Here is a 20,000-nt window from a genome sequence, read left to right as displayed (position 1 = left end):
TACCATTGATAAAATAGTGCTGAACAGAAAGAGCTGATAATTGATATCAACAAAAAATAAATGATAGTGGTATCTATATATGTAAGCCAATAACGAAGCTATTAATGTGTGATAATGATTTAAAGACTGATTAATTAAATATATCGTTATTGTTATGATAACGATAATAACGATAATAGTGATAATGACAAAGGCAGTAATTATAAAGATAAAATGGTCATGATGATAATAATAATAGTGATAATAACGGTGATGATAGTGATGATAATGATAATAACAATGGTAATAGTAATGATAATAGCAATAATAATGATGACGATACTAATTATAACAGTGATAATCATAATGAAAATAGTAGTAGTAATAATAATATTGATAAATATGATAAAAATAATGATAATGATACTGATAATGATGATGATAATGAAAATAATAATAATGATGATGGTAATGATAATGATGACAGATATAATCATACCAGTAATAATGACAACAATTATAATGATAGTACATATAACAGAAATGATGATAATGGTAAAAATAATGATAGTAAACAGAGTAATGACGCTTAAGATGATAATAAGGATAATAACAATAATGATGTGACTGTTAACATAGTTTCATTATTGCTTATAAGTCCTCTTATCATTACCAGCATCATAATTTTAGCACAATAAAAAATGAAATAAAAAATAAAAACGTTAAACGATTGTCATCACCATAAGATTTTTCATGCATTTGTAGAAAAAGTTTTTTATGATTATAAAAGATAACAATAGTGACAGAAAAATATATAACTCCTCCTCCTTATAAAAAGAAACAGAGAAGAAGAGAACGAGAAAAGAAAAACAAAAAGAAAAAACAGAATGATAATATTACTAATAAGAAAACGAAGAAGAAAAGGAAAAGAATAATAAATCCAATTAAAATCGTGAACATCTTATTTTCTCTTTTGCTGACGCGTCCCTCTCCTCTCTTCCCTTCCCCCCTCCCCCCCTCCTTCCCCCCATCCTCCCTCCTCCTCCTCCCTCCCCCCTCCCCCCTCCTCTCTCCTCCCTCCTCCCTCCTCCCTCCTCCCTCCTCCTTCCTCCCTCCCCCTCCTCCCAGGTCCCTCCTCCCTCCTCCCTCCTCCCTCCTCCCTCCTCCTTCCCCCTTCCTCCCTCCTCCCACCTCCCTCCCCCTCCCACCTCCCTCCCTCCCTCCTCCCAGGTCCCTCCTCCCTCCTTCCCCCTCCCCCCTCCTCCCAGGTCCCTCCTCCCAGGTCCCTCCTCCCCTCCTCCCTCCTCCCTCCCTCCCTCCTCTCCCCCTCCCTCCTCCCTCCCTCCCTCCTCTCTCCTCCTCCCCCTTCCTCCTTCCTCCTCCCTCCCTCCTCCTCCCTCTCCCTCCCCCCCCCTTCCCCCCACCTCCCACCTCCCTCCTCCCTCCTCCCTCCCCCCTTCCCCCCCTCCTCCCAGGTTCCTGAAAATCTGCCAGGCAAAGACGGGACAGGATCGAGGTCCCTGAGACGGAAGCGATGGCCACCTGGCCTGAGCTGCCCCGGGCGGACTCAGGTGCAGGCGCTGGGTGCAGGTGGTGAGGCGCTGGGTCCAGGTGGTGAGGTGGGGGGTAAAGGTGGTGAGGTGCAGGTGGTGGGTAAAGGTGGTGAGGTGGTGGGTGCAGGTGGTGGGTACAGGCGGTGGGTCCAGGTGGTGGGTTAAAGTAGTGAGGTGGTGGCTAAAGGTGGGGGGGACAGGTGGGTAAAGGGGGTGGGTAAAGGGGGTGAGTAAAGGTGGTGGGCGCAGGTGGTGAGGTGGTGGGTGCAGGTGGTGGGTGCAGGTGGTGGGGGGTACAGGTGGTGGGTACAGGTGGTGAGGTGGTGGGTAAAGGTGCTGGGTAAAGGGGGTGGGTGCAGGTGGTGAGGGGGTGGGTGCAGATGGTGAGGTGGGGGGTACAGGGGGTGAGGTGGCGGGGCCAGGTGGCTAAAGGTGGTGGGCGCAGGTGGTGGGTAAAGGTGGGGGGTAAAGGTGGTGGGGAAGGGTGGGGGGGGGAGGTGGTGGGTGCAGGGGGTGGGTGCAGGTGGTGAGGTGGGGGGTAAAGGTGGTGGGTGCAGGTGGTGGGTGCAGGTGGTGGGGACAGGTGGTGAGGTGGTGGGTGCAGGTGGTGGGTACAGGCGGTGTGTACAGGTGGTGGGTCCAGAGGGTGGGTAAAGGTGGTGGGTGCAGGTGGTGAGGTGGTGGGTCCAGGTGGTGAGGTGGGGGGTAAAGGTGGTGTGTGCAGGTGGTGGGTGCAGGTGGTGGGGACAGGTGGTGAGGTGGTGGGTGCAGGTGGCTAAAGGTGGTGGGGACAGGTGGCTAAAGGTGGTGAGGTGGTGGGTGCAGGTGGTGGGTAAAGGGGGTGGGTGCAGATAGTGAGGTGGTGGGTCCAGGTGGTGAGGTGGGAGGTAAAGGTGGTGAGGTGGTGGGTCCAGGTGGTGAGGTGGTGGGTGCAGGTGGTGGGTCCAGGTGGTGAGGTGGTGGGTACAGGTGGTGGGTGCAGGTGGTGGGTCCAGGTGGTGGCTAAAGGTGGTGGGTCCAGGTGGTGAGGTGGTGGGTGCAAGTGGTGGGTCCAGGTGGTGGGTAAAGGTGGTGGGTAAAGGTGGTGTGTACAGGTGGTGGGTAAAGGTGGTGGGTAAAGGTGGTGTGTACAGGTGGTGGGTCCAGGTGGTGAGGTGGTGGGTGCAGGTGGTGAAGGTGGTGGGTACAGGTGGTGAGGTGGTGGGTGCAGGTGGTGAGGTGGTGGGTACAGGTGGTGAGATGGTGGGTGCAGGTGGTGAGGTGGTGGGTGCAGGTGGTGAGGTGGTGAGGTGGTGGGTGCAGGTGGTGAGGTGGTGGGTGCAGGTGGTGGGTGCAGTAGGTGGGTACAGGTGGTGAGGTGGTGGGTACAGGTGGTGAGGTGGTGGGTACAGGTGGTGAGGTGGTGGTGCAGGTGGTGAGGTGGTGGGTGCAGGTGGTGAGGTGGTGGGTGCAGGTGGTGAGGTGGTGGGTACAGGTGGTGAGGTGGTGGGTACAGGTGGTGAGGTGGTGGGTGCAGGTGGTGAGGTGGTGGGTGCAGGTGGTGAGGTGGTGGGTGCAGGTGGTGAGGTGGTGGGTACAGGTGGTGAGGTGGTGGGTGCAGGTGGTGAGGTGGTGGGTACAGGTGGTGAGATGGTGGGTGCAGGTGGTGAGGTGGTGGGTGCAGGTGGTGAGGTGGTGGGTGCAGGTGGTGGGTGCAGTTGGTGGGTACAGGTGGTGAGGTGGGGGGTAATGGTGGTGGGTAAAGGTGGTGGGTAAAGGTGGGTGCAGCTAGTGACGTGGTGGGTGCAAGCGGTGGGTCCAGGTGTCTACAGGTGGTGGGTGCAGGTGGTGAGGTGGTGGGTGTAAGTATTAAGGTGCAGATGGTGATGCTAGGAGGTGGGTTTGTTAAGTTTGGATAAATAGGTAGATAGAGGACTATATATACGGATAGATAGACAGATAGAGATAGATATAAGTAGAGACAGGAAGAACAAAGAGAGAGAGAGAGAGACAGATAGATAGATAGAGAGAGAGAAATGTATAGATAGCCACACAGAGAGATAGAGAGAGAGAACGAAAACCAGAGAAATCCAGAGAAAGCGAAAGAGAGAACGAGATAACGACTAAAAAAAAAAAAAAAAAAAAAAAACACACACAGATAACTATTTAGAGATGGCGAGAAATATACCGCTGTGGTGATTGGTTCTCAACACATGTAGAGCGCAAATTAACATATAAATAGGCCTATGTATCAGCCCGTAATTCAATCAGCGACGGATATGAAATTCGAGCATAACCCTGATCGGATAAGGGCGATAAAATATCAGACTCGTTAATAACCCTCCGAATGTCGGAAGGGAGAGGGGAGGGAGGAGGGAGGGAGGAGGGAGGGGAGAGGAGGAAGGGAGGGTAGGAGGGGAGAGGGGGAGGGGAAAGGGAGGAGGGAGGAGAGAGGGGGAGGGAGGAGAGAGGGGGTGAGGGTGTTAGGGAAATGCGATATGAGAGATTGATTGTGAATGATTTAGTTGCTGATCATATATATCTATATCTGTATCTATATCTATATATATATATATATATATATATATATATATATATATATATATATATATATACACACACCCACACAGACATATATGAATCTGTCTCTCTCTTTTCCTATGTAAACATACACACACACACACATATATATATTAATTGACTTATTTACTAATTTTCGTGTGTTTGTGTGTTTGAGGAGCTCTAGCTGTTACTGTGATTCTTCTTTTTTATTGCAGAGAGACAGAGACAAACAGACAGAAAGAGGGAGGGAGGGAGGGAGGGAGGGAGAGAGAGAGAGTGAAGAGGAGAGAGAGAGAGAGAGAGAGAGAGAGAGAGAGAGAGAGAGAGAGAGAGAGAGAGAGAGAGAGAGAGAGAGAGAGAGAGAGAGAGATACATAGATAGATAAATCGAGAGCGTATGAGAGAGACAAGAGATAGGCCTTACCTTCGTCCTTGTTGGAGCCGAGGAGCACCTCGGTCTTCTTGCACTCGCCCCTCTGGATCATCTCCATGGGGTCGTCGGGCAGGAAGGCGCCGTCCACGATGGGCGTCGACGGGAACTGCAGGATGCCGCCGTAGCTGTTCCACTGCTCGATGGAGATGGTGGCGGCGTCCACTCGCCTCATGCACTCCATCACGCGGGAGGGCTCCTCGGCCACCAGCGAGGAGTTGCACTTGCAGTCGTCGACGAGCTTGAGGGCGATGTCGTAGGCCTTGTCGGCGGACATGATGGCCCAGGGGTTGTTCGGGACGCCCGACTGCAGGATCACCTTGTCGAACAGGTCGATGGACACGGGCGACAGCAGGTGGAAGGCGGCGGAGCTGGCGCCGGCCGACTCGCCGAAGAGCGTGATGCGCTCAGGGTTCCCGCCGAAGTAGGGGGCGTTGTCCTTGATCCACTTCATGGCGAGGGCCTGGTCGTACATGCCCTGGTTGCCCGGGGCCTCGTCGATGTCCAGGTAGATGTATCCGAAGGCCCCGACGCGGTACTGCATGGAGGCCACGATGAAGTTGTTGGCGACGGCCATGAGGTCGCCGTCGTACACCTCGAGGGTGGACGTCCCGGCCATGTACCCGCCGCCGTAGATCCACACCAGCACCTCCGCCGGCTTCGCCCCCGGCTCGCGCAGGCTGGCGGGCACCCACAGGTTCAGGTAGAGGCAGTCCTCGGAGAGCTCGGTGTTAGGGTTCCACATCTCCTCGCCCTCGAACCCGGGGAACGAGGCGTACGCCTCCTGGATGCAGGATTTGGGCAGAGTCGTGGCGTCAAAGATGCCCTGCCAGGGGTCGATGGGAACGGGCTTCTTGAAGCGCAGGTCTCCCAGGGGCGGCTTGGCGAACGGGATGCCCAGGAACACGTCCACGTACTCGCCGAGCACCTTCTCCCTGAAGCCCCTCACGAGGCCCGTCTTGGTCTGCACGACGAGCGCGTCCTTCGTCCGGGCCGTCTTCACCTTGCGGCCCTTGTCTTCCCTGCGGGGTTCGTTCACCTCGAGCGTGGAGGAGTTGATGAGGCTGTTGTGCAGGTCGGTGGCGGCGCACAGGCCCAGCACGGCGGTCAGCACCAGCGCCAGCCGGAAGTACGTGTTGACCTGGACCGTCATGGCGTCGCGGTCGAGCGGGCTGACTATCACAACTTGCTCATGAGTCTGATCACGACGTCGAAGTTCGCAGCAGACGCTCCGCCCTCACCATCACCTTCGCGCCCCAGCACGCTCGCGCCGCGTCCCGGGAGGCGCCCGAAAACGTCCTCCGCCTCGACCCCGACCGACGCGCTCCGTCTCCGGGCTCGGGTCTCGTTCGAAGCTCTGAGCTCGAGTCAGTGGGCGTCGAGGAGGTCCGCGTCCGCCTCGCCTCGCCTCGCCGTCTTTCGCTCCGTCGCCCACGGCACTAGCACGCTGCGTCCTGGCGAGAGGCGGCTTCTGTGGCGGCTCCTCGCGCTCGTGGCCTCTCCTCCGCCACCGTCATGGCAGCCGAGGAAGTAATCTGAAAAGCAAGAAAAAATATGCCTGCGTGAGTAATTAAGGGACGCGAAGAAAACATGGCCAGCATGGAGGTCCATTTCACTGGCTGCCAAGATGCCATTGTGCTGCGAGACAAAGGCTGTTGCTGCCTCCTAATGCCATGTGTGTTGACCTCTTGCGCCCTCGCTAAGCACGCTCTGTGCGGATTGAAGCAAGTGTCAGTCTTAAAGAATTACGGACGGGCGGAGGAGGGAAATAACTATGAAAGGGAGGTGAAAAGTATCGAAAAATCTGCATTATTTGTACACAATGAGAGAGAGAGAGAGAGAGAGAGAGAGAGAGAGAGAGAGAGAGAGAGAGAGAGAGAGAGAGAGAGAGAGAGAGAGAGAGAGAGAGAGAGAGAGAGAGAGAGAGAGAGAGAGAGAGAGAGAGAGGGAGAGAGAGAGAGAGAGAGAGAGAGAGAGAGAGAGAGAGAGAGAGAGAGAGAGAGAGAGAGAGAGAGAGAGAGAGAGAGAGAGAGAGAGAGAGAGAGAGAGTGGGAGACTGGGAGACTGAGAGATATACGATAGATAAATAGAAGAATAGATATATAAATAAACAAAGGAATAGGCAGATAAACATCTAAATAGATAATCAGATAGACAGATAACCATATACTGAAATAGTTAGATAGATGGAGAGTAAGGAATGGAGAGATAGACAAAGAGAGAGAAAGAGAAAATGAAATAGGAGAAAAAGAGATGATATAAAAATGGGAGTCGCCCCCCTCAAGAAACAAAAGTAGAAAAGAAAGAATGGTAGTAGACTTTTATTTATTTATCTATTTACTTATTTTTTAAGAAATTACAGAAATGTAGGGAACTGACAAGGAATAATGAAAGAGAATGGAGAGAATGAATGAAGCGGAGGTAAAAGAACAAAAAATAAAAAATAACGAAAACAGAAACAGTAGACCAAAAAAACAACAGACCGAAAGATACAAAGAATAGGAAAAGAGAAATACACAAGAAAGAGAAATGGAATAAAACAAGACACAGAAGAACAAGCCAACAGAAACAGCTCTTCTTGACCCTCAGGCTACACATAACTCTCCAAGACGACAAAGTTCCTCACAATGGCCGGAGCTGCTGTGGAAAAGACGCGCCGCCATAAGCTCTCTCCCGTCTCTCTCTCTCTCTCTCTCACTTTGTCTGTCTGTCTGTCTGTCTCTCTCTCTGTCTGTCTGTCTGTCTCTGTCTCTCTCTCTCTCTCGCTGTCTCTGTCTCTCTGTCTGTCTGTCTCTGTCTGTCTGTCTGTCTCTGTCTCTGTCTGTCTGTATCTCTCTCTCTCTCTCTCTCTCTCTCTCTCTCTCTCTCTCTTTTTCTCTATCTCTCTCTCTCTCTCTCTCTCTCTCTCTCTCTCTCTCTCTCTCTTTTTTCTTTTCTCTCTGTCTCTGTCTCTGTCTCTGTCTCTGTCTCTCTCTGTCTCTGTCTGTCTGTCTGTCTCTCTCTCTCTCTCTCTCTGTCTGTCTCACTCACGCACTCACTCATTCAGTCTCTGTCTCTCTCTCTGTGTCTGCCTGTCTGCTGTGTCTCTGTATGTCTGTGTCTGTGTCTCCTTTTTTGCTCTTTCTTTCTACCTTTTTGTCTGTATGTCTGTCTGTCTCCCTTTCTCTCTCTCTCTCACTTTCTTTCTAGCTGTTTCTCTCTCTCTCTTTCTGTCTTCCTGTCTGTCTGTCTGTCTATCTGTCTCTCTCCCTCTCTTCTCTTTTCTCTCTCTCTCTCTCTCTCTCTCTCTCTCTCTCTCTCTCTCTCTCTCTCTCTCTCTCTGTCTCTCTCTCTCTCTCTCTCTCTCTCTCTCTGCCCTATCTCTCACCATCCCCCTCTCCTCTCCTTCCGCTAAACCCTCATCTCTCCCTCTCCTCCTCCTCGTCTTTCTGTTACCCCTCCCCCTCCTCCTCCTCTCTATTATCCCATCCCTCTCCTTCCCCTCCCTCCCCCCCATACTCCTCATCTCCTTCTTTGCTCATTTGCTTCTCCTTCACAACCCCCTCCCCTCCTCCCCCCTTCTACTCCTTCCCATCCTCCCTTTACTTCTTCTACCTATCCTCTTCTCTCCCCTGTATCCCTTCCCTTATCCGCTATTCTTCCCTCTTCCCCTTCTCATCCTCCCTTCTCCCGCTACCTATTCTCGTCCTTCTATCTCCTACTTCTTCCCATCCTTCCATATCCTCTTCCCTTAACCGATCCTCAATTCCTCCTTTCCCCTTCTCACCCTTCCTTCTCCTATCCTTACCCCTTCCTATCCTCTATACCCTCCCTCCTTTACCCATTTTTACTCCCTTCTTCATCTACCCATTTTTATCCTTTACCCCCTTCCCCCCTCTCCCTTCTTCCCATCACCTGTCCCTTCCCTTCCCCCCCTCCCTCTCTCCCCTCCCTATCCCCCCCTCTCCTTTTATGTCCTCTCATCCCCCCTATCCCATGGCACCCTCCCCCCTCCATCCCCTCCCCCCTTGCCAGATGAACAAGGAACAAGTAAAAAAAAAAAAAAAAAAAAAATACTCGGCAGTCGATTACAATATTGGATAATGGGTCTCTTGACAAGTTCTGTGAGCTGAAGGAGGGGGTGGAGGGGTGAAGAGGGGGTGGGGATGGAAAGAGGGGTGAAGGGAGAAGGGGGGAAGGTGGCAGGGTGAAAAGGGGGGTGGAGGGGGAAGGAGGGGTGAAAGGGGGTGGAAAGGGGGTGGAGGGGTGAAAGGGGGGTGGAGGGGGAAGGAGGGGGTGGAGGGGTGAAAGGGGGAGGGTGGAGGGGTGAAAGTGGGGGGTGGAAGGGGGTGAGGGTGAAAGGGGGGTGGAGGGGGAAGGGGGTGGAGGGGCGAGGCTGAGGGGTGAGTGGAGGGGGAAGGGGAGGTGGAGGGAGTGAAAGGGGGATGGAGGGGTGAAAGGGGGTGGAGGGGTGAAAGGGGGGTGGAGGGGTGAAAGGGGTGGTGGTGGAAGGGGAAGGAGGGGTGGAGGGGTGAAAGTGAGGGGATGGAAGGAGGGGGTGGAGGAGGAAGGGGTGGAGAAGGGGTGAGAGTGAGGCTTGAAAGGTGGGTGGAAGGGGTAAGGAAGGGTGAAAAGGAGGAGGTAGAGGGGAGAGGGGAGAGTGAAGGAGAGGTGGGGTGAGGGGGTGAGGAGGAGGAAGGGGGAGAAGGTGAGGAGAGGGAAAGGAGGTAGGGGTGAAGGGATGAAGGGAGGGTGAAAGGGGAAGAAAAGAGCGGCAAGAAGGAACCCAATTTTGGTAATGGATTTTATTTATTTCTTTTTTTCTTTTGCTTCGTTTCGGTAATTCGTTATTGATTTTTTTTTCTTTTTTAGTTTCTTCTTCCTCCTTCTTTCGTTGCGGGAATACGATTATCATTATCATTTTATGCTTTCATTATCCTTTTTTTTTATCATTTCCTCACGTGGGGAAAATGGCTGTTGTTGATGGAATTATAGATTCATATTGTATTAGGAAGAGAAATGTGTGTGCGTATGTGTGTGTGTGTATCTATGTGCGTATGTGAGAGTGTGTGTATCTATGTGCGTATGTGAGTGTGTGTGTGTGTGTGTGTATCTATGTGCGTATGTGAGTGTGTGTGTATCTATGAGCGTATGTGAGTGCATGTGTATCTATGAGCGCATGTGAGTGTGTATGTGTGTATATATGTGTGTATGTAAGTGCGTGTATATTTATGTGCACATGTGTGTGTGTGTGTGTGCGTGTCTATGTACGGATATGAGTGCGTGTGTATCTATGTGCGTGTGTAAGTGTGTATGTGTGTATTTATGTGTGTATGTAAGTGCGTGTGTGTGTATCTATGTGCGTAGGTGAGTGTGTGTGTATCTATGAGCGTATGTGAGTGCTTGTGTATCTATGTGCATATGTGTGTGTGTGTGTATCTATGTGCGTATGTGAGTGTGTATGTGTGTATCTACGTGTGTATGTGAGTGCGTGTATATTTATGTGCGCATGTGTGTGTATGTATCTATGAGCGTATGTAAGTGCGTGTAAATCTATGTACGCATGTGTGTGTGTATCTATGAGCGTATGCGAGTGTGTGTGTGTCTATGTGCGGATGCGAGTGTGTGCGTCTACGTGCGGATGTGAGTGCATGTGTATCTATGTGCGTGTGTAAGTGTGTGTATCTGTAAGTCCCATCATTCCTTTTGTGGTGAATGAATAGACGACCTTATGTAATGGTTTCTATTTTTGATGTACATTTTTTTTTTTTTGTTCTTTTCGTAATCTTCTTGGTCTTATATAATATAACTCGGGGGGGGGGGGGGGGGCTAAGAGGAAGCTCTCTTTAAATGAGTTTAGAAGTATAGTGCAAGATTTATAGTGTGTGAATAGCTCGTTTATGACCCGGGTCGATGCTGTGTACCTTTTTGATATACTCTCAGCCTTCCCTCATTCTCTTTCATTTTTCTCTCTCTTTTCTCTCTCTCATTTCCTCGTTTCTTCTCCCTTTCCCCCTTCCTCTTTCTTCCTTCTCCCTCTCTTTCTTCTCTCTCTCTCTCCTTCTACCTCTCATCCCTGCCTCTCTCTTTTCTCTCTTCTTCCCTCTTTCCCCCTTTCCTCTCTCTTCTTTCTTTCTCTCTCTCTCTCTCCTTCTCCCTCCCACCCCTGCCTCTCTCTTCTCCCCTTCCCTCTCTCAATCTCTCCTTCTTCCTTCTTCCCTACTCTCTCTCCCCTCTTCTTCTCCCTCCCCTCTCCCTACTCCCTCTTACCTTCTCCTCTCTCTACTCCCTCTTACCTTCTCCTCTCCCTACTTCCTCTTACCTTCTCCATCTCCCTACTCCCTCTTACCTTCTCCATCTCCCTACTCCCTCTTACCTTCTCCTCTCCCTACTCCCTCTTACCCTCTCCATCTCCCTACTCCCTCTTACCTTCTCCATCTCCCTACTCCCTCTTACCCTCTCCATCTTCCGCACTTCTATCCACTCCATTCCATCCCTCAGACCTTCCCCCTCATTATCCAGAGGTCATTCACACGTGGAATGACCTCCATCTCCTAATCCACCTTCAATTCAAAATAATCATATCATGTCTTCACCTTCATCTGCACCTGCTTCCTTCTCCCACAGACCGAGGCCAGAAGAGGTCATTGCTTTCGGGTCAAGGGTCACGCGTGATCTTGATTTTGACAGGTGAATTTTCGTCGGGTTGTTGTTGTTGTTGGTGGTGGTGGTGGTAGTTGTGGTGGTGGAGTTGTTGTTGTTGTTGGTGGTGGTAGTTGTGGTGGTGGAGTTGTTGTTGTTGTTGGTGGTGGTAGTTGTGGTGGTGGAGTTGTTGTTGTTGTTGGTGGTGGTGGTAGTTGTGGTGGTGGAGTTGTTGTTGGTGGTGGTGGTGGTAGTTGTGGTGGTGGAGTTGTTGTTGTTGTTGGTGGTGGTAGTTGTGGTGGTGGAGTTGTTGTTGTTGTTGTTGGTGGTGGTAGTTGTGGTGGAGGTTGTTGTTGTTGTTGATGATGGTGGTGGTGATGGTGGAGTTGTTGTTGTTGTTGTTGGTGGTGGTAGTTGTGGTGGTGGAGTTGTTGTTGTTGTTGGTGGTGGTAGTTGTGGTGGTGGAGTTGTTGTTGTTGTTGGTGGTGGTGGTTGTGGTGGTGGAGTTGTTGTTGTTGTTGTTGTTGGTGGTAGCTGTGGTGGAGGTTGTTGTTGTTGTTGTTGGTGGTGGTAGTAGCTGTGGTGGAAGTTGTTGTTGTTGTTGTTGATGGTGGTGGTGGAGTTGTTGTTGTTGTTGTTGTTGGTGGTGGTAGTAGCTGTGGTGGAAGTTGTTGTTGTTGTTGTTGATGGTGGTGGTGGAGTTGTTGTTGTTGTTGGTGGTGGTGGTAGTTGTGGTGGTGGAGTTGTTGTTGTTGTTGTTGTTGGTGGTGGTAGTTGTGGTGGTGGAGTTCTTGTTGCTGTTGTTGGTGGTGGTAGCTGTGGAGTTGTTGTTGCTGCTGTTGTTGTTGCTGTTGTTGTTGCTGTTGTTGTTGTTGTTGGTGGTGGTAGCTGTGGTGGTGGAGTTGTTGCTGTTGTTGTTGTTGTTGGTGGTGGTGGTAGTTGTGGAATTGTTGTTGTTGTTGGTGACTGTGTTTATATCCTTATGTGTATTTAGTATTATTATTTCTTATCATTATTTGGCATCATCTTTATTCTTTCTTATCATATCCGGCCATTATCTTGCTTTTATTTTCATCACCATAATCTTTATCGCTGGCGTCACCATCATCATCACCATCAGCATAGGTATTAATATTGATAAATCAACTATGATATTACCTTTATCAGTTAACTATATCAGTATTATTAGTATCGTTATTATTACCAGTTGTATCTGTAATAAAGGCAAATCTCTCTTTCCTTTTCCCTCATTCTCTTTCGCTCATTTCTTTTTCCTCCCTCTCTTTCTGTTCCTTTCATCACCTTTCTTTACTTCACTCATTTTTTTCTGACTCTCTCCCTCCCTCTCTTCTATCTCTCTCCCTCTCCCTCTCCCTACACTTCTTTACCTTTCTCTCCTCTACTTCTCGTCCTCCCTCTATCTTTCTCTCTTTTACCTCTCTCCCTCCCTTTACCTTTCTATCCTCTACCTTCCTCCCTCTTCTCTCTCTACCTCATTTCCCTCTCCCTCCCTCTACTGTTCTCTCCCTTTTTCTCTTCTATCTTTCTCTCCTTTAACTCTCTCCCCTACTTTTACCTTTCTATCCTTTACCTTCCTCCCCCTTCTCTCTTTCTCTCTCTTCCTCATTTCCCCTCTCCCTTCCTCTCCCTTTTTTCTTTCTTCTATCTTTCTCTCTCCTTAACTCTCTCCCTACTTTTATATTTCTATCCTCTACCTTCCTCCCCTTTCTCTCTTCTCTCTCTTCCTTATTTCCCTCTCCCTTTCTCTCTCCCTCATTTCCCTCTCCCTTCCTCTCTCTCTCACTTCCCTCTCCCTTCCTCTCTCCCACATTTCCCTCTCCCTTCCTCTCTCTCTCACTTCCCTCTCCCTTCCTCTCTCCCTCTCTCCCGTCCCCACACCTATTAAAAAGGGATCTTAAGTCAAAGATGAAATGGTCTTTGCCGTCACGCCACCAGGCACGGCATGACGCGTCTCTCTTTTTCTTTAGTTAAGCTCCTGTTTGTTACTTTTCTTTTTCTTGTTCTCTTTTATCTCTCTTTTGGTGCTTAGTGTTTTCTCTCTTACTCATTTTGTTCTTTTCTTTTTTGTTTCTTTCTTTTTCGTTCATCTCATCGTCGCTATCTTTGTGGTAATTGTAAATTTAAAATAAACGTGAAGTAAGAACGATATTTCTTTATTGTTATTGCTGCTATTATCATTATCATTATTGTTATCATTATTATTATTCTGTTTTTGTTATCATTATCAGCATTATCATAATCATTAGCATCATTATTATTGTTATTACTATCATTAGTAGTTGTAGTATCATTATCATCAATTTTATTATCATTATTAATTCTTTGTCTCTAACCCTTCGGTCCCCAGGTATTGCTACATCCAGAATCTGAATTTATTTCTTCTTATCTAAAAAAAAAGAAAAAAAAGAAAAAAAAAGGTCTGGTCTTCTTCCATCACTCCTTCTGGTTATTGTTATTATTTTTACTATCATTATTATTATCATTATTCTCATTCTCATTACTGTTATTATTATTTTTACAATCATTATCATTATCGTTGTTACCATTATCGTTACTATTAAAATCGTCACTATCATTGATGTTGTTGTTGCAGTTTTTATCAATATTCCCATCATCATTCTTCTTATCATAATCAGCATCATCATTATGGTTGGCATTATTGTTATTACTATCATTATCATTATTGCTATCATCATTTTTATCATTATCAATTTATTAATGTTGTTTTTATCCTTATCATTCTTAATATTTCATTATCATAACTGTTACCATAATTATCACCATTATTATTGTAATTACCATTTCTTCATTATCATTATCATCGTTATTATCAATAACATTATCATTACCATTATAGTAGTTGTGACAGTAGCAGTAGAAGTTTAAGGAGCAGTATTATCATTGCCATTATCATTATTATTAATTATTGCTATTGCAGTAGTAGTAATAGCAGCATCAGTAGTACAAGTCGTAGTAATAGCAGCATCAGTAGTACAAGTCGTAGTAATAGCAGCATCAGTAGTACAAGTCGTAGTAATAGCAGCATCAGTAGTACAAGTCGTAGTAATAGCAGCATCAGTAGTACAAGTAGTAGTAATAGCAGCATCAGTAGTACAATTTGTAGTAATAGCAGCATCAGTAGTACAAGTAGTAGTAATAGAAGTAATAGATGCAACAAAACCAACAACAACGACAATAAAAAAGACAAAATAAAGGGTTCATGCAGAGGCAGAGCGAGCCATACCAGTCGGCCGGTACCCCCCCTCCCCTTTCCCCCTTTCCCCCTTCCCCCCCTCCCACCCCTTCGCTGAGGCCCCAGGAAATCAGGCCGCTTCTACTTCCTCTGCTTTTGCCTTCATAATGCTTGCTTGCTTGCTTGCTTGCGTACTATATTTGGTTACTTTATTTATTTATCTATTTATTTTACTTTGTTCGTTGTTTTTCTTTTCGTTATTTTTTGTTTGGGGTTTGCTTGTTTGGTTATTTTGCTTGCTTCGTTTATTTGTTTTTATTTCTACAATCGTGTGCTTGTTTTTCTTGATTTTGTTTGTTTTGTTTTTCTCTGCTTGCTGTTTTTTATTTGCTTGCTAATTTTCTATTTTCGTTTGCTTGTTCTCTTTCCTCTGTTGTCTGCTTACTTTGCTTGTTCTCCGTTTGCCTGCTTTCCTCTGCTTGCCTGCTTACCTTCATTTGCTCTTCCTTAGTTGCTATCTTCTCCTCCTTGTTTATCTTTTCTCGTTTGCTTTATTCCCTTCCTTTGCTTTCTTTCTATCTTCTGTCTGCTTGCTTACCTCTGCCTGCTTTTGCTTTCTTCTCTCATTCCCTTTTTCCGATTGCTTGATTGCTTTCTTTTGCTTTTTGATAGTATTTGCTTTCTCTTTGCTTGCTCTTCGACGCCTGTTTACTTCCCTCTGCTTATTTGTTTTTCTCACCTGCTTGTTCTTCTCTGCTTGCTAGCTTGTCCCACTCTTCTTGCTATTCTGTGCTTGCTTGCTCTTCTCAGGCTGCTTGCTTTTCTTTTTCTGCCTGGCTGCTCTTTTCTACCTGCTTGCTTCCCTCTGTGTAACCTGCTCTCCTCTGCCTGCTGGACTTTCTCCCCCCTGCTTGCTTAGTCCTCTCTGCCTGCTTGTCCCCTTCCGCTTTCTTGCTTTCCTCCACCTACTTTTTCCCCTCTGCTCACCTGTTCTTCTCTACTTGCTTATTTTCCCTCACTTGCTCCCCTCCACCTGCTTGCTTGCTTTCCTCAATTACTCCCCTCTGCTTGCTTCCTTCCACCTGCTTGCTCTCCTCCTCTACCTGCTTTTTCCTTGTTTGCTTGCTTCCCCTTGCTTACTCTCTCCCCTGGGTTCACCTGCTTTCCTCCTCTACCTGCCTTTTCCTTCTGCTTGCTTGCCCCCTCTGCTTGCTCTCTCCCCTGGGTTCACCTGCTTTCCTGCTTTCCTCCTCTACCTGCTTTTCCCTTCTGGTTGCTTGCTTCCCCTGCTTGCTCTCTCCCCTGGGTTCACCCGCTTCCCTGCTCTCCTCCTTCACCTGCTATTTCTTTCTGCTTGCTTGCTCCCCCTTGCTGACTCTCTCCCCTGGGTTCACCTGCTTCCCTCCTCTACCTGCCTTTTCCTTCTGCTTGCTTGCCTCCCCCCTGCTTATTCTCTCCCCTAGGTTCACCTGCTTTTTCCTTCTGCCTGCTTGCCCCCCTCTGCTTGCTCTCTCCCTTGGGTTCACCTGCCTTCCTGCTCTCTTCCTTCACCTGTTTTTTCCTTCTGCTTGCTTGCTCTCTCCCCTGGATTCACCTGCTTCCCTGCTCTCGCTCTCCTCCTCCACCTGCTTTTTCCTTCTGCTTGCTTGCTCTCTCCCCTGGATTCACCTGCTTCCCTGCTCTCTTCCTTCACCTGCTATTTCCTTCTGCTTGCTTGCCTCCCCCTGCTTACTCTCTCCCCTGCGTTCACCTGCTTTTTCCTTCTGCCTGCTTGCTCTCTCCCCTGGATTCACCTGCTTTCTTTGCTTTCCTCCCCCACCTGCTTTTTCCTTCTGCTTGCTTGCCACTCTCTGCTGCCTTGCTTTCCTCCGCATTGCAGATCTGCCGTAAGCTACTTGCAAGTGCTTGGTGTGTCTTCTTGACGACATTTTGGCGTGTTGCTTCTCTCGCTGTGCTTGGGGGTGACAGGGGTAGGGGGGTAGGGGTAGGGAGAGGGAGGGAGGAGGGTGAGAGGGGAGGGGGAGGGATAATGGGTAGGGGAAAGGGAATAGGATAGGGAGGGGAAAAGTTGAGAGGAGAGGGGTGTGGGGTGAGGGGAAGGGAGAGGATAGGGAGGGGAAAAGTTGAGAGGAGAGGGGTGGGGTGAGGGGGAAGGGAGGGAATTGGATGGGAGGGGTGGGGGAGGGGAAAGGGGAATAGGGAAGGGAGGGAGAAGGGTGAGGGAGAAGGGTGAGAGGGGAGGGAGAGGGGGAACAGGGAGGGAAGGGGAATAGGGAAGGGAGGGAAAGAGGTGAGGGGAGAGGGGTGTGGGGTGAGGGGAAAGGGTGAAGGGATGGGTGGGAGAGGGGTGAGGGGAGGGAGAAGGGTGAGGGGTGAGGAGGTGGGGACTGAGAATTAGGTGAGAGGCAAGGATGAAGGGGAACTGGGGGAGGGGAATGGGGGAGGGGAGGGAGAAGGTCGATGTAATGGAAGGAAGCATTAGGTAGTGGGTGAAGGGTGTGAAATAAGGGAGTTAAGGGCAAAGTTTATCTATTCATTGCTTATTCTTAAAATTTCCTTTCCCTCTTCTTTCTTTCTAACTTCCCATTCTTTTTTTTTTTTCTAATCTCTAACTTCTTCTTGTTACTCTTCGTCTCTAATTTCCTCCTATTATTCTTCGTCTCTAACCTCCTCTTCTTATTCCTCCTCTCCAATTTCTTCCTCTTATTCGTCCTCTCCAATTTTCTCCTCTTACTCTATGTCTCTAACTTCCTCTTCTTACCCCTCCTCTCCAACTTCTTCCTCTTACTCTTCGTCTCCAACTCCCTCCTCTTACTCTATGCCTCTAACTTCCTCTTCTTCAACTTCTTCCTCTTATTCCTCATCTCCAACTTCCTCCTGTCTAACTTCTCCCCTTACTCCTCCTCTCTAACTCCTTCCTCTTCCTCCTTCTCTCCAACTTCCCATTCCCCTCTCTCCTCTTCTGCCCCTCCTCCCCCCATCCTGCTCAAAAAAAAAAAAAAAAAAAAAAAAAAAAAAAAAAAAAAAAAAAAAAAGAAAGAAACAAAATGGAGTCATTACTGAATGGCTGATCGTCGATATCGGCCCATATTTTCATTTGAATTTCTGTCGACGGAACGAGTGTTACGAAACGAGAAGAGGAGAAATAATGATTGGGTAAATTTCCTTCGGAACCGACTTCGGAGAGAGAGAGAGGGAGGGAGGGAGGGAGAGAGGGAGGGAGAAGGAGGGAGAAGGAGGGAGAGGGAGGGAGGGAGGGAGGGAGGGAGGGAGGGAGGGAGGAAGGGAGGGAGGGAGGGAGAGAGAGAGAGAGAGAAAGAAAGAGAGAGAGAGAGAGACAGACAGTGAGAGGGAGAGAGAGAGAGAGAGAGAGAGAGAGAGAGAGAGAGAGAGAGAGAGAGAGAGAGAGAGAGAGAGAGAGAGAGAGAGAGAGAGAGAGGGAGGGAGAGAGAGAGAGAGAGGGAGGGAGATATAGTGATAGAGAAAGAGAGAAAGAGGGAGAAAGAGAGAGAGAGAGAGGGGAGAGAAAGAGAGAGGGGGAAAAGAGCGAGAAGGAGAGGATAGAAGGGAGGGAAGGAGAGAGAAAGAGCAAGAGAGAGAGAGAGAGAGTGAGCGACCGACAGAGAGCTAAAGAGAATAACACCACTTTTATTTTACATTACGCACATCTAAACCATGCCTGTACAGTAAAATAAATATGTTTCGAAATTTTAATAACTGTATAATCTTTATTGGGCCTCTTAAATTGCATTCTGTAGAGTACAAGTACAATATCAAAAGATACTTAGAGAACGTTAAATCTCCAGAAATAAAGAACCGGCAACTCAACCCGAAGTCTGGAGTACGCCGATTACGCCAAGTATCTTTTGAAAAAAAATGATGAAAAAGAATAATAGAATGACTTTAAAGGCAACCAATTTCGGTACAAAGACAACGCAAATATTGTATATAAGTCCCGAAAATATTAAACATGTAAACATAAGTAATAAGTAACAGCTGATTTAAACAAAACAAGAGACGGTGAATCGGAGTGATCAAGAGTTCGGGGAGGTGAGTTGCCAGTTATTACATTTTGAGGTCGAGGGTTCGAGTCCCGGCCGGCGCGTTGTTCCCCTGGGCAAGGAACCTCACCTCGATTGCCTATAGGTATTCCCCTGTGGATAGAAACTTCACTTCGATTACCTACGGGTATTTCCCTGCGGATAGGGGGACGTAAAAAAAAAAAAAAAAAAAAAAAACTTCTAACGTATATCACTGCCTGTCGTAAAAGAGCGACTATGGGAGTCTCTACGAACCCGCATTGGGCCAACGTTGTAGGGTATGCCCCGTCCTCTCCAACTTAAGATACACGTCTTAGGCAAACATTTAACCGTTCCTGATGAGTCTACGAAGTTGCTAAGCATTGGTGAGGGAGGACTGGAGACGGAGTGACGTGGGAAGTGTCTGGGGAAGAGTCTAAGCCCAACAACGGATATGAAACGGGCTGAGATGAATAGAAATATACCATAACCACAGATGAGTTTCCTGCAAACCATGAAAAGTATCGTAGTGGACTATATGTGAAGGATTATTATGAGAGAAACGAAGGACCACGTCTATGTACTTTAGATAATAGGTTCGTTTTTCTGATGTTATAAGCAGTATGATCAAGTATTCTGTTGTGATAGAAGTATATAGTGGATAGGTGAGTGCAGTGGGTTTAACTTTAGGAATGATTGCTTTGTGAATAGAGAGAAAAAGAAAGAGTGGAGAGGAGGGAGAGAGAGAGAGAGAGAGAGAGAGAGAGAGAGAGAGAGAGAGAGAGAGAGAGAGAGAGAGAGAGAGAGAGAGAGACAGACAGACAGACAGACAGACAGACAGAGACAGACAGACAGACAGACAAACCAATAGACCGCCAGACAACGGAGTATTCCAGCCCATGTTATGCCCTCTCATCAGAGTTCGGTATCAGCTATTCCAAGCTTATAATGATGACCATGGGAATAAACACGATTCTTTACAACACACGCAAAACAACCTAGGAACTCATAAACTCACTCCCGATCACACATCCTTGCCTAGGGATATAAATACACATACCTACGCACAGATATTCGTACATACACATATACCCTCTGTCCCACATACTCTGCTGTACTGTACTAACTCGAGAACCAAAGTTATAAAAGCTGCTGCGGAACTTAAGCTTTTTCTTCGTGTCTTGTTCTTTTTCCGCAAAGGGAGGGCCTCCTGTAACTGCATCAGACTTAGCACGCAGGATTCTCCCCAGTTAAACAACACTACGAGATGTTCAGTAGAGTTAGTGTGTTTTGTTGTGGTTCATTTAAACTCTCTCTCTCTCTGTCTCACTCTGTCTCTGTCTCTCTTTCTTTCTCTCTCTCTCTTTCATTTCTCTGTCTCTTTCTCTTTCTCTCTGTCTGTCTGTCTGTCTGTCTCTCTCTCTCTCTCTCTCGCTCTTTCTCTCCCCCCCTCTCCCTCTCTCTCTGCTTCTGTCTCTTTCTCTTTCATTCTTTCTCTCTCTCTCTATCTTCTTTATAATGTTTTCTTCTCCTTTCGCATGGAATAAGGGAATCATTCTCTATTCTTTTTGCTCGCTTCTATCTCATTCTTCCTATACACTCTCTTTTTTTCCTCTCCCTCTCTCTATATACTCCTTTTCCTCC

The 20,000-nt window shown here is 47.9% G+C and overlaps 1 protein-coding gene and 1 long non-coding RNA gene across 3 annotated transcripts in view; both read right to left on the bottom strand.

Annotated features, from left to right (window-relative positions):
- Positions 1–5,801, bottom strand: part of LOC113823909 (acetylcholinesterase) — a 34,178-nt gene extending 28,377 nt beyond the window's left edge. The window contains exon 1 of the mRNA XM_070114541.1: positions 4,497–5,801. Within this exon, the coding sequence (XP_069970642.1) occupies positions 4,497–5,655 (1,159 nt within the window). The 5' untranslated portion in view covers positions 5,656–5,801. The remainder of the gene's footprint in view (positions 1–4,496) is intronic.
- Positions 5,802–5,890: 89 nt separating this feature from the next.
- LOC138859424 (uncharacterized) overlaps positions 5,891–20,000 on the bottom strand; it is a 164,985-nt gene continuing 150,875 nt past the window's right edge. For both annotated transcript variants that reach the window (XR_011398167.1, XR_011398168.1), the window contains exon 4: positions 5,891–6,037. This is a non-coding gene — a long non-coding RNA (uncharacterized lncRNA). The remainder of the gene's footprint in view (positions 6,038–20,000) is intronic.

Source organism: Penaeus vannamei, chromosome 36, assembly GCF_042767895.1.
Source record: "Penaeus vannamei isolate JL-2024 chromosome 36, ASM4276789v1, whole genome shotgun sequence".
Taxonomy (NCBI): Eukaryota; Metazoa; Arthropoda; class Malacostraca; order Decapoda; family Penaeidae; genus Penaeus; species Penaeus vannamei.
This window is presented reverse-complemented; position numbering and strand designations above follow the sequence as displayed.